At 44.6% G+C, this 14,436-nt stretch overlaps 1 protein-coding gene across 2 annotated transcripts in view; it reads left to right on the forward strand.

Annotated features, from left to right (window-relative positions):
• Positions 1-14,436, forward strand: part of GFRA1 (GDNF family receptor alpha 1) — a 264,489-nt gene that overhangs the window by 225,422 nt on the left and 24,631 nt on the right. For both annotated transcript variants that reach the window (XM_077454931.1, XM_077454932.1), the window contains exon 7: positions 11,229-11,422. In XM_077454931.1, coding sequence (XP_077311057.1) covers positions 11,229-11,422 — 194 coding nt within the window. The remainder of the gene's footprint in view (positions 1-11,228; positions 11,423-14,436) is intronic.

Genomic DNA, 14,436 nt, shown 5'->3' on the forward strand with positions numbered 1-14,436 from the left:
CCACATTAGAAGTACTGGGGAACTGCACATCTCAGCCACAACCACCAAATTTCAGCCTTGGACAGCATTACCAGCAATAGAGCTTGGGTATTGTATCCAGTGATTCTTTCTGAGAGTGGACAGTTGTACAGTGAAGGTTTGAGCCCCCTTTCATTCTTTGCACCCATGTACTCCTCTAAGAGATCTTCTGCACATTGCAGGTTGGCCAGGGTCTATCTCCAGCCAACGGTCGCTGAGAGTCCTCACTGCTCCCACAAGCTCCTCCCACTTCCCCACACCAAACTAGTAGTGTCCACCCTTTCTGCAGCATTATTGTGATGGCTGATCAGTTAAAGAACACCAATAAGGCCTCATGCACACGAGACGCAGTTAAACGCGCGTTCAGATGCAGTTGGACAGTTTTTTCAACTGCACCTGAACTCATTCAATGTTATCCTATGTGTCCATGCACACAGTCTCGTTTTTTTCCGTTTATATGCAGTTGCGTTTAATCTCGTTTTTCCAGAAGCAAAAAAATGCGTTCAGAAACAAAAATTTCTGCGTTTCAGACGCAAAACGCGGCTAAACGCGGCTAAACGCGGCACCCGCGTTTAGCCGCGTTTGCGTTTATATGCGTTTTTAAAGGTGACCTTTTTTTTTACATTAAAAATCTCAAAAATGATTGCAAATGATGAAAAACCATTAGAAAAATATTTTAAACAATTGCAATTGCAAGTGGACAATCCACAACTTGTGGCAAGTGACGTGGCAAGTGGACAATCCACAACTTGTGGCAAGTGACATGGCAGGTGGCAAATGATGTGGCAAGTGGACAATCCACAACTTGTGGCAAGTGACGTGGCAGGTGAAGTGGCAAGTGACGTGGAAAGTGGACAATCCACAACTTGTGGCAGGTGACGTGGCAAGTGACCTGGCAGGTGACGCGGCAAGTGACTTGGCAGGTGACGTGGCAAGTGGAAAATCAACAACTTGTGGCAGGTGACTGGCATGTGACGTGGCAAGTGGACAATCCATAACTTGTGGCAGGTGACGTGGCAAGTGACGTGGCAAGTGGACAATCCACTTGTGGCAGGGGACGTGGCAAGTGACGTGGCAAGTGGACAATCCACTTGTGGCAGGTGATGTGGCAAGTGACGTGGCGAGTGGACAATCCACAACTTGTGGCAGGTGATGTGGCAAGTGATGTGGCAAGTGGACAATCCACTTGTGGCAGGTGGCGTGGCAGGGGACGTGGCAAGGGACGTGGCAAGTGGACAATCCACAACTTGTGGCAGGTGATGTGGCTGGTGACGTGGCAAGTGGACAATCCACATCTTGTGGCAGGTGACATGGCAGGTGACGTGGAAAGTGGTGTGGCAAGTGGACAATCCACAACTTGTGGCAGGTGATGTGGCTGGTGACGTGGTAAGTGGACAATCCACAACTTGTGGCAGATGGCATGGCAGGTGACGTGGAAAGTGGACAATCCACATCTTGTGGCAAGTGACGTGGCAGGTGATGTGGCAAGTGACGTGGCAAGTGGACAATCCACAACTTGTGGCAGGTGACGTGGCAGGTGATGTGGCAAGTGATGTGGCAGGTGATGTGACAAGTGGACAATCCACATCTTGTGGCAAGTGACGTGGCAGGTGACATGGCAAGTGACGTGGCAGGTGACGTGGCAAGTGACATGGCAAGTGGACAATCCACATCTCGTGGCAAGTGACGTGGCAGGTGATGTGGCAAGTGACGTGGCAAGTGGACAATCCACAACTTGTGGCAGGTGACGTGGCAGGTGATGTGGCAAGTGACGTGGCAGCTGACGTGGCAAGTGACATGGCAAGTGGACAATCCAAAACTTGTGGCAGGTGACGTGGCAAGTGACGTGGCAGGTGACGTGGCAGGTGGCGTGGCAAGTGATGTGGCAAGTGGACAATCCACAGCTTGTGGCAAGTGACGTGGCAAGTGGACAATCCACAACTTGTGGCAGGTGACGTGGCAGGTGACGTGGCAAGTGAACAATCCACAACTTGTGGCAGGTGACGTGGCAAGTGACGTGGCAGGTGATGTGGCAAGTGACGCGGCAAGTAGACAATCCACAACTTGTGGCAGGTGATGTGGCAAGTGACGTGGCAGGTGATGTGGCAAGTCACGTGGCAAGTGGACAATCCACAACTTGTGGCAGGTGATGTGGCTGGTGACGTGGCAAGTGGACAATCCACAGCTTGTGGCAAGTGACGTGGCAGCTGACGTGGCAAGTGGACAATCCAAAACTTGTGGCAGGTGACGTGGCAAGTGACGTGGCAGGTGACGTGGCAAGTGATGTGGCAAGTGGACAATCCACAGCTTGTGGCAAGTGAACAATCCACAGCTTGTGGCAGGTGGCATGGCAGATGACGTGGAAAGTGGACAATCCACATCTCGTGGCAAGTGACGTGGCAGCTGACGTGGCAAGTGACGTGGCAAGTGGACAATCCAAAACTTGTGGCAGGTGACGTGGCAAGTGACGTGGCAGGTGACGTGGCAAGTGGACAATCCACAGCTTGTGGCAAGTGACGTGGCAAGTGGACAATCCATAACTTGTGGCAGGTGACGTGGCAAGTGACGTGGCAGGTGACGTGGCAAGTGATGTGGCAAGTGGACAATCCACAGCTTGTGGCAAGTAACGTGGCAAGTGGACAATCCACAACTTGTGGCAGGTGACGTGGCAGGTGACGTGGCAAGTGAACAATCCACAACTTGTGGCAGGTGACGTGGCAAGTGACGTGGCAGGTGATGTGGCAAGTGACGCGGCAAGTAGACAATCCACAACTTGTGGCAGGTGACGTGGCAGGTGACGTGGCAAGTGAACAATCCACAACTTGTGGCAGGTGACGTGGCAAGTGACGTGGCAGGTGATGTGGCAAGTGACGCGGCAAGTAGACAATCCACAACTTGTGGCAGGTGATGTGGCAAGTGACGTGGCAGGTGATGTGGCAAGTCACGTGGCAAGTGGACAATCCACAACTTGTGGCAGGTGATGTGGCTGGTGACGTGGCAAGTGGACAATCCACAGCTTGTGGCAGGTGGCATGGCAGATGACGTGGAAAGTGGACAATCCACATCTCGTGGCAAGTGACGTGGCAGGTGATGTGGCAAGTGACGTGGCAAGTGGACAATCCACAATTTGTGGCAGGTGACGTGGCAGGTGATGTGGCAAGTGGACAATCCCCAACTTGTGGCAAGTGACGTGGCAAGTGGACAATCCACAACTTGTGGCAGGTGCCGTGGCAAGTGACACGGCAAATGCAAGTGTACAACTGCTCTCTATGCTGCTGCTGCTCACTCTGATCAAAATAGCAGAAATAGTTAAAAAAAATGCTTTGAGAGCTTGGGGAGGGTCTACATGATGTTATCTTTATAAACGCGTTTAAACGCAAACGCGTCTAAACGCGTCTAAACGCGGCATGCAAATCTAAATGCGCGTTTCAGCTTTTTTTTAACAGAGGTTTCATCTGCGTCTCGTGTGCATGAGGCCTAACTTGTATAAAGTTATCCAATTTATAAGAGATCCAAAAAGCAGAACCTGAAGGTTTCTACACATTCTTTGGAGCACCTAAACACCCTCCAAACTCGAGGTGCTCTAAGTAAGCAAATATACTGTATGGCTAAAGATTTACAAACACCTAACCATCACACCTATATGAGCTTTTTCGACATACTATTCAAAATCCATTCATATGGAGTTGCCACCCTTTGTGGTTATAATAGCTACACTATATGGCCAAAGTATGTGGACACCCTTCCAAACAATGGAGTTCAGTTGTGGGAAGCCAGCTCCATAAAGGTTTGTCCAGTTTAGTGTTAAGGAACTTGAATAACCTGCATAGAGCCCTGACCTCAACCCTACTGAACACCTTGAGTTGAACTGGTACACTGATTATGAGCCAGGTCTTCTCATTCAACATTAGTACTTGGCATCACAAATGGACACAAATTCTAATGCAGAAAGGATTCCACAAGATTTTGGAGGGTATCTGTGGAAATCTGTGCCCATTTGTGAGGTCTGCTTTTCAATTTATCCCAAAGGTGCCCAGCAGTGTTAAGGTCAGGGCTCTGTGCAGGCCATTCAAGTTCTCTCACATCAAACCATGTCTCTTCATGGAGCTGGCTTTCAACAACTGAACTCCATTGTTAGAAAGGGTGTCCACATACTTTGGTCATATATTATACCAAATTTCTAGTTTGTAACCTGGAATTGTACTACTCCACCCCCTTGAAAAGTGGGCCTCTCAATTATTGGGGGTGGGGGGGGCTTGGATTTCAATGGACTTACACACTTGGGGCAGGCATTATTTTCTGATTGCCCAAAGATCACAATGTTCCAGAACATGGTGTTCAGGCATGTGTCAGTGGGAACTATAGGACAATATACATCAATATCTTTTATGTATGGAGCAGATTGACTGAATGCTATCCATCTCTTAATAGTAAATTAAGACTACATTCCTGACAGTGCATTCAAAATTGATACCCAACTTTGTTTGATTGGAATACCAGGTGCAGATTTGGAAGTAGTTGTATGTTCTGAGCAAATCAGCATAGGAAAGGCAAATTATTCCTGACTGATTTAATTGAATTCAGGTTATCAAAAGGATAACCCTGAAACAATTTATATTATTCATAAATAAGCCCTCTCCAATTCATTTAAGCATGACCCTCTGGCCAATATTGATGGAGCATCCAGCCATCCTTGGAAGTCTTATCGCCACCTTTACTCTAGTGACGCCAATCTGCCCTATAGTGTGTTGTGGCTCCTATTGCCACAATCCATCTTTCTTAGCCATTGCACTGATGGGTTGAATAACCTAATTGCATCTTCTGTGTCTTGGAAGTCTTATTCCCACATCTACTCTCTTAACAGTGACACCAATCAAACCTAAAGAGCATTGGGGTTTCTATCTCCAGAGCCCATATTTTATCCACTGCACCAATGGATTGAATAACCTAATTGCATCTTCTGTCTCTTTGGAAGGTTTATCCACACATTTTAACATTGACACTGCTCAACACTACAGTAGGCTGTGGTCGCTATCTCTGCAGTCCATAAACTAACCACTGCACCAATGGGTGGAATAACCCTAAGGCATCTTATGTCTTTTGGAAGTCATAAACTCAACTCTACTCTCTCAATAGTGACACTAACCAGCCCCAAAGCACATTGTGGCCCCTATCTCCATAGCCCATATATTGACCACTGCACCTATAGGTGGAATAATCAAATTGCATCTTCTGTATCTTGAAAGCCTTATCCTCACTTCTACCTTCTTAACAGGAACACCAATACACCCTATATTACATTGTGGCCCCTATCTCTGCAGTCCATACATTGACCACTGCACCAATAGGTGGAATAACTTAATTGCGTCTTCTGTCTCTTGGTGACATCAGTGCTCCAAATCCTATGACCAGCGAGATTCTGGTGTGTTTAGATTGTGTTTAAATCCATTACAAAATACAATTATCTGTGTGTGGTGGGCAAGATGCACTTTAGACAAAAGAGTCAAATGAGAAGTGTTGAGATCCAGTCTTTATTGATTGTAGAGTTAAAATATATCCAACATGCCTCAAAGGACTGGAGCACCCCCTTCTTCAAGGCGATCCTCTGACTATATTTTTAAACTACTATCAATAAAGATTGACCTCAACCAATGAGTCCGCCAATGACTGTTTGTGTAGGGGGCCCCTTACTCACTATCATGTTGCTTTGCTGTAGAATGAGATTTCATTTTGACTTCATTGTCTGCATGATTGTTGCAGGTCAGTGAGTGAGATTATGCCAAAGCTGAAAACAGACAACTTGCATTTTTTAGGGCGGCTAGTAACGGCAGCCCCCATATCTCTCTATACAGGTTTCCTTTAAAAAGTGTTTGAGTTTTTTTTGTACAGTTCCATTTTTATAACATGCTTTTCCCTGGCTTATGCAATGCACTGTGAGTGGGTTCATGCCTGAATGGTTCTCTTAACAAAAGTACAAAACCTCCAACATACGGGGATATATATATATATATATATATATATATATATATATGTATATATATATATATATACATAATGCACACATACACATTTCTGATGGTGTTTAATTTGCAGCATGATATTGGAGAATGGCACTGTGTTTGTGCTGAGACGAATACAGAGGCATCCACTACTAAGCTTCTTCTGAAAAATGCTAGGTGCCTGGCAGCCAATACCGATCCAGCGGCTTCAGTACTTTGAGTTACTTTTATAGAACTTGCATGAAGACGGTGAAGTCATATAAAAGTCATAGCTCCCTAAGGGCATTTTAGTTCCAGGTCAGTCATTCAAGAACTACTGAAGCAACTAGGCCAGCTTAACAGCGAGGGCACTATTTTGAGAAAACAGAGGTCAACTGTGACAGCTTCCATCTCTGCCTAAGCACATGTTGCCTTTAAAGTGATTGTAAAGGTAAAAATGTTTTTTTTTTAAATAACAAACATGATATATTTACCTGCTTACTTACTTAGCAGCTCCAATCCTCCTCATCTGGGGTCACCTGCTGGTGCTCCTGGCTCCTCCTCCCCTGTTCCGAGTGCCCCATAGCAAGCTAGGCAGAAATGCGGGCTCGATCCCAAGCCAGGCTCTGTGTTGCCATTGACACACACACAGCATGGCTAGGCTCTGCCACCTGCTCTCTCCTCACAGGCTGTGATTGACAGCAACAGGTGCTGAAGGCTTCCACTGCTGCCTTAATGTCCAATGAGCAGAAAGCCACCGCTCTTGGGCACAGTGCTTGATCAAAATCAGGGTTTAGGTTTTTTTTTTTTTGGGGGGGGGGAGTTGAATACAAAAGGTTTTGTTTTGTTTTTACCTTAAAGGGATAGTAAAGTCTTGTGTTTTTTTTTTTTCTTCTTCTTTAAAATAACAAACGTGTTATACTTACTTGCTCTGTGCAATGGTTTTGCACAGAACAGCCCAGATCATCCTCTTTTAGGCCCCCATGCTAGCACTCCCGATCCTCTGCTCTGTGTGTCCATTCACACACAGAGCCGTGACTCGGCTCTGCCCCCTGTCTCCTGATTGGCTTACTGGTCGTGATTGACAGCAGTGGAAGCTAATGGCCCCCACTGCTGCCAAAAGCCAATCAAGAGTGCGATTCCCTGGAGAGACGAGGCTCTCGTGGACATCGCTGGATTGAGAGGGGGCTCAGGTAAGTTATTGGGGGGGGCTGCTGAACACAGAAGGTTTTTAAAAACCTTGTGCCTTTACTACCACTTTAAGATCTACAAGTTCATAAGTTGATGAATGATATTAATGACAAGATGAAGGTATCTTCATCTTGTCACGGTGTATGTTCATGAATGAAAACAATGTTTTCAGGCTTCATTCACACAGGAGCCACAGTCAGAGGAATAAGTACCGGGCATACAGAATACATCCAAGAGATACAAATAAAGATTTCCTGGGGCCTTAGGCATATAGGGTACGCCCCAGCACATCTTCATTTGTATCTCTTGGATGTATCCTGTATGTCTAGTACTTATTCCCCTGACTGTGGCTCCTGTGTGAATGAAGCCTGCAAACATTGGTTTCATTCATGAACATACACCAATATTGTAACTACTGCTTGGAAAAGGTTTATAGACCCAAAACCCAGCATATCTCTATGGAGCTATTTTTATACATTGACATTTGGTGAAATAAACATAATTTATAAGAGTCTACTGTGACTATAGACCTACATGTTTAACGTCTATTATCAGAAAGATACATGAGAGTCTGATAAAGAACAACATAGAAGAGTATCTGCTAGAAATCAATAATATATGTAAGTGATAGCATGGATTCCTGAAAGGCCATATTTGTCAACAATTCTTTCTTTTAATGGGAAAGTAAGAAAAAACATGGCTGTGGATATAGTATACTTGGATTTTGAGTGTTTGAGCATTGGGAATTTTTCTTAGACGGCTGTGTTTGTTAAGATCTATATGTGTAGATGTACAGTGTCTTGCAAAAGTATTCACCCCCCTTGGCTTTTGATCTATTTTGTTACATTACAGCCTTTAGTTCACAGTTTTTTTAACCTGAATTATATGTGATGGAACATGACACAATAGTCTAAGTTTGTGAATTCAAATTAGAAAAATATATACATAAAACAATTTTTCAGAAATAAAAAACTGATAATTGGCATGTGTGTATGCGTTCACCCCCTTTGTTATGAAGCCCAAAAAAGCTCTGGTGCAACCAATCACCTTCAGAAGTCCCAAAATTAGTGAAATGATGTCCACCTGTGTGCAATCTAAGTGTCCAAACAAGAAGACTCGCTGCTCCAGGTGAGGTTTTGAAAGCCTGATTATCTGGACAGGTGCCCACCTTGGCTCGCCTCCGCATATAATCAAAAGAAGAAATGGCTGCACTCTCAATCAAAATGATTTTATTCAGAACATCCCAAAGTGTTGACAGAAAGCTAGTAGATGCATTTCACACACTCTAAGTGTGCTTAACCACTTGCCGCCCGTCCTATAGGCAATTGACGGCGGCAAAGTGGTTTCATAATCCTGACCGGACATCATATGACGTGATCAGGATTATGAGCCGCTGCGCGCCCCTGGGGGCGCGCATCACGGCGATCGTTGTTGCGGGGTGTCAGTCTGACACCCGGCAACTACGATCTCGGTAAAGAGTCTCCGACGGAGACTCTTTACCATGTGATCAGCCGTGTCCAATCACGGCTGATCACAGTGTAAATGGGAAGAGCCAGTGATCGGCTTTCCCTCACTCGCGTCTGTCAGACGCGAGTAGAGGAGAGCCGATCGGCTGCTCCTCTGACAGGGGGGGTCTGTGCTGATCGATTATCAGCACAGCCCCCCCGAGGATGCCCACACTGGACCACCAGGGATGCCACCAGACCACCAGGGAAAAGGTAATAAAGGTCATAATCCTCCCTAGACCACCAGGGATGCCAGTCAGCACAATGGGTGCCAATCAGTGCCCATAATGGATGCCAATCAGTGCCCACAATGGGCATCACTGATTGGCATGCATTATTGTTTGGCACTGATTAGCATCCATTACTATAGTATAACACCGATGCCGCCTATGAGTGCCCACCTGTGCCGCCTGAGTGCCCACCTGTGCTGCCTGAGTGCCCACCTGTGCTGCCTGAGTGCCCACCTGTGCCGCCTATGAGTGCCCACCTGTGCCGCCTATGAGTGCCCACCTGTGCCGCCTATGAGTGCCCACCTGTGCCGCCTATGAGTGCCCACCTGTGCCGCCTATCCATGCCCACCTGTGCCGCCTATCCATGCCCACCTGTGCGGCCTATCCGTGCCCATCCGTGCCGCCCATCCGTGCCAGCTATCAGTGCCAATTTGTGCCACCTATCAGTGTCCGTCCGTGTCGCCCATCCGTGTCGCCCATCATTGCCGCCTATCAGTGCCACTTCATTGGTGCCCATCAGTGCCGCCTTATCAGTGCCCATCAGTGCCCATCAGTGAAGGAGAAAACTTACTTATTTACAAAGTTTTGAAACTGAAACAAAAAAAAACATTTTTTTTTTCAAAATTTTCGGTATTTTTTTATTTGTAGCGCAAAAAATAAAAACCGTAGAGGTGATCAAATACCACCAAAAGAAAGCTCTATTTGTGGGAAAAAAATTATAAAAATTTCATTTGGGTACAGTGTAGCATGACCGCGCAATTGTCATTCAAAGTGCGACAGCGCTGAAAGCTCAAAATTGGTCTGGGCAGGAAGGTGTTTAAGTGCCCTGTATTGAAGTGGTTAATCATTACACAAAAAGAGCAGCATAGATTTCCTTATAAAGCCTCACATAGCTACATAACAGGTGACACTAAATCATTGAATTGCATGCTTCCTGTTATGTGATACATGTAGAAACCAAGGAAACAGAAAAACCTGCAATCTAAGTGTCACATGATCTGTCATTACATATACACACCTTTTTGAAAGGCCCCAGAGGCTGCAACACCTAAGCAAGAGGCACCACTAACTAAACACTGCCATGAAGACCATGGAACTCTCCAAACAAGTAAGGGACAATGTTGTTGAGAAGTACAAGTTAGGGTTAGGTTATAAAAAAAATATCTCCCAAAATGTATGGAGGAAGGTGCACCAGTCTGATGTGGCTAAAATTGAACTTTTTGGCCATCAAAGAAAACGCTATATCCTGGTGCAAATCCAACACATCACACACATCACCCAAAGAACACCATCCCCACAGTGAAACATGGTGGTGGCAGCATCCTGCTGTGGGGATGTTTTTCAGCAGTTGGGACTGGGAAACTGGTCAGAGTTGAGGGAAAGTTGGATTTTGCTAAATACAGGGATATTCTTGAGCAAAACCTGTTCCACTCTGTGTGTGATTTGAGGCTAGGACAGAGGTTCACCTTCCAGCAGGACAATGATCCCAAACATACTACTAAAGCAACAATTGAGTGGTTTAAGCGTGTAAAACATGTAAATTAAAACATGTAAATTAAACATGTAAATATGTTGGAATGGTCTAGTCAAAGCCCAGACCTCAATCCAATAGAAAATCTGTGGTCAGACTTAAAGATTGCTGTTCAGGAGGTGCAAACCATCCAACTTGAAGGAGCTGGAGCAGTTTTACAAGGAGCAATGGGCAAAAATCCCAGTGGTAAGATGTGGCAAGCTCATAGAGACTTATCCAAAGCGACTTGGAGCTGTGATAGCCGCAAAAGGTGGCTCTACAAAGTATTGACTTTAGGGGGGTGCATAGTTATGCAATTTTACGTTTTCTGTTTTTTGTCCTATTTGTTGTTTGCAAGGCACTGTATATATGAATTAATAACACCCACAATGATATAATGCAAAAGGATTTAATTCAGATCATAAAAAGTATCCAAATAAGTTACAGGACAGATTCTGACATACTGTATATAAGTCAATATACTGTATACAGTATTACAAGTAAATCTAGCACCATGTAAAAAGTAAGGAAACAGACAACGTGCCGAATCCAAGCAAAAGGCTATAGCTGTATGAAATACAGATTATATGGTAGACCACCCTGAAAAAGTAGGATTTTTTTCCCCAAAATGTTGACTTTTTGGACCTCAATTTTTTTCTGCCTGACGACTGAAACCAATTGCATTACTACTCTATGCTACCTATTTATATTGCACTGCTATAAAAAAATGTATATTACATGGCAGGTCCACTGGCTATATCTTTGCCTCTGTATGACTGTTGTAATTTCTGTCCAGGAAACGCCATCCAGGCCTTTGGTAATGGCACCGATGTTAAGCTGCATCCTGACCCACCAGTACACACCACAACATCCTCCTCATCTGTCCACTCGAAGACCAAAAATAAAGAATCCAACTTCATAGACACCATGCACATCACCAATGAGATCCCAACGCATAACGGCCTGCCAGGCTGTGCCAATCTCATCCAGGTAAGCCAAGACCCATGTGCCTAAATTTTCTGTCCAGAGTCCATACCATGTGGAACAAAATGTTATCTGAGGTTGTCAACAAATTCTTTTGGCCCGGAGTATCAGTGCTATTGGTGATATCTAAGAAGTCAAAGATGTTGCAGAGGTAAGCTGGCCTCTGTGGCTGGAGGGCCCGCTGCCTCCCTCTGCAATCCAAACTAGCTGCCCACTACCTAACATGACATTAAGTCGTCATGCGAATGACACTCCAATCGTTTTTCTCTTTAGACAATTTCTGCCCCACATATAGTAGGAAATACTGTGAGCTCTCATTGGCTAGCTGTCAATCAGAGGGAAAAAGAGAATAGTACAATTGCTGGAGATATGGAGGGGGATCACCCCTGTGTTAAGGGATGGTTGGACTTGCAGCAAAAATAATTAACCACCAAATCCCCCACCAGGCCGCAATTTTGAGAGAAAGTGTACAGTGTGTTTGGTGTGCGCATAGCAAGCATACCAGAACTGTTGGGGGTGGTGAGATCCTATAACCTGCCTGATGATGAGATCCTCCAACCTGGTGGGCTCACGGTAACTGACCCTTTTTAGTTTGTTGGAGATATCTTTGAGAAAATTCCAGTACAGCAGGTGGTAAGTGGGGGAGGCTAGAAGAGTCCTTACCAGGGAAGATGCTACAATTTCAACTGCTATGGACCCTATACAAAGTATAATCAATTCCATTATTCATGTATGTGGTAGAATGCTAATGTCACATATGATGCATCTCTGGAAAAGTAATGACACCTAAACCTCAATATCCAAGCTAATATTTACCAATGGGTAACCTAACTTTCAGCTTGACCCTAACTTTTCAACATGACCCTAACTCTCTACATTAACTCAATAGTAGTGCCCCAATCTTTGTTCTTACGATGCTTTGGGGACAAAAAAAAGTTTATTAACGCTGCAAAACCCACTAATTCAAGATCCACATGAGCCATACAGTATATACAGTGGGGGAAAATAATTGTTTGATCCCCTGCAGATTTTGTAAGCTTTCCTACTTAAAAAGAAATGAAGGGTCTATAATTTTTATCGTAGGAGTAGCTTAAATAATAGAGACAGAATATTAACCAAAAATACAGAAAAAAACACATAATACAAATGTTTTAAAGTGGTAGTAAAGCCGCTGGCTTTTTTTTTCTACACCTGTAAGGAAAAAGGCATAATGAGCTAGTATGCACCCCATACTAGCTCATTATGAAATACTTACCTTAGAACAAGGCGCTGGTATCTCACCCACGCCGAGGGAGCTGACATTTTCCCTCGGCGTGTCTTCCCAGTATTGCGGCTCCGGTGCTGTGAATGGCCAGAGCCACGATGTTGGCACTCCCGAGCATGCGTGGGAGACTTCTTTCCGGCATGGTCCGGCATCTGCCGGACTTTCAGCCGAGAATCCCCAGAGCGCATGAGCCACTGAAGTCAGCGGCTCATTGCAAGGGGAATATCTCCTAAACCATACAGGTTTAGGTGATATTCTTTTTACCTACAGGTAAGCCTTATATTAGGCTTACCTGTAGGTAAAAGTAAAAAATGTTTACTATACTACCGCTTTAAATTGAGCTGCAGTTCAGTGAGTAAAATAATTATTTCATCCCCTATCAACCAACAATAATTCTGGCTCCCACAGACTGCTGGCTACAATATGTTTCATGTGGTACACCGATTAGTCCTGTGAATTTAAGAAGGTGCTCCTAACAACTCATTAAGCGTATAAAAGACAACTGTCCACAGAATCTTTCTTCCATTCAAATCTCACCCTCATAGGCAAGACCAAAGAGTTGTCAAATGATGTCAGGGACAAGACTGTAAACCATCAGCAAGAAGCTTGGTGAGAAGAAGACAACTGTTGGAGTAATTATTTGCAAATGGAATAAATACAAAATAATCATCAATTGCCCTCGGTCTGGAGCTCCGTGCAAGATTTGTCCTTATGGGGTAAGGATGATCATAAGAAAAGTGAGGGATCAGCCCAGAACTACACGGAAGGAGCTTGTGAATGATCTCAAGGCAATTGGGACCACAGTCAACAAACAAACCATTGGCAATACGCCACCATGGATTGAAATCCTGTAGCGTCCACAAGGTCCCCCTCAAGGAGGCACATGTACAGAACATGTACAGAACCGTCTGAAATTTGCCAATGAATATCTAAATGATTCAGAGAAGGATTGGGAGAAAGTGCTGTGGTCAGATGAGACCAAAATTGTGCTCTTTGACATTACTTCGACTTACGTGTTTGAAGGAAGCAAAATTCTGACTTTGTCCCTAAGAACACCATCCCTACAATCAAGCATGGAGGTGGAAACATTATGCTTTAGGGCTGTTTCTCTGCTAAAGGTAAAGGCGAACTTTGCTACATGGAAAGGCCAATAGATGGTCCATGTATTGTAATATCTTGGATGAGAATTTTCCTCCTTAGCCAGAACACTGAAGCTGGGTCGTTGATGGGTCTTCCAGCACGACAATGACCCAAAACATACATCCAAGGCAACAAAGGAGTGGCTCAAGAAGAAGCACATTAAGGTCATGGAGTGGCCTAATCAGTTTCCAGACCTTACTCCTTCAGAACGTTTATGGAGGGAGCTGAAATTTTGAGTTGCATTGTGACAGGCAAGAAGCCTTAAGGATTTAGAGAAGATCTGCAAAGAAGAGTGGACCAAAATCCATCCTGAGATGTGTGTAAACCTGGTCACCAACTACAAGAAATGTCTTACCTCTGTACTTGTCAACAAGGGTTTCCCCACCAAGTACTAAGTCATGTTTTGCTTGAGGATCAAATATTTATTTTACTCACTGAACTGCAACTCAATATATAACATTTGTATTATGTGTTTTTTTCAGGATTTTTGGTTGATATTCTGTCTGACTGTCTCTATCATTTAGAATACACCTATGATAAAAAAATATAGACCCTTCATTTCTTTGTAAGTAGGCAAACTTACTGCAGGGGATCAAATAAATATTTCCCCCAGGGG

The sequence above is a fragment of the Lithobates pipiens genome, unplaced genomic scaffold (assembly GCF_037356315.1).
Source record: "Lithobates pipiens isolate NorthernLeopardFrog02 unplaced genomic scaffold, aLitPip1_a1.2 Scaffold_25, whole genome shotgun sequence".
In the NCBI taxonomy this organism is placed as follows: domain Eukaryota; kingdom Metazoa; phylum Chordata; class Amphibia; order Anura; family Ranidae; genus Lithobates; species Lithobates pipiens.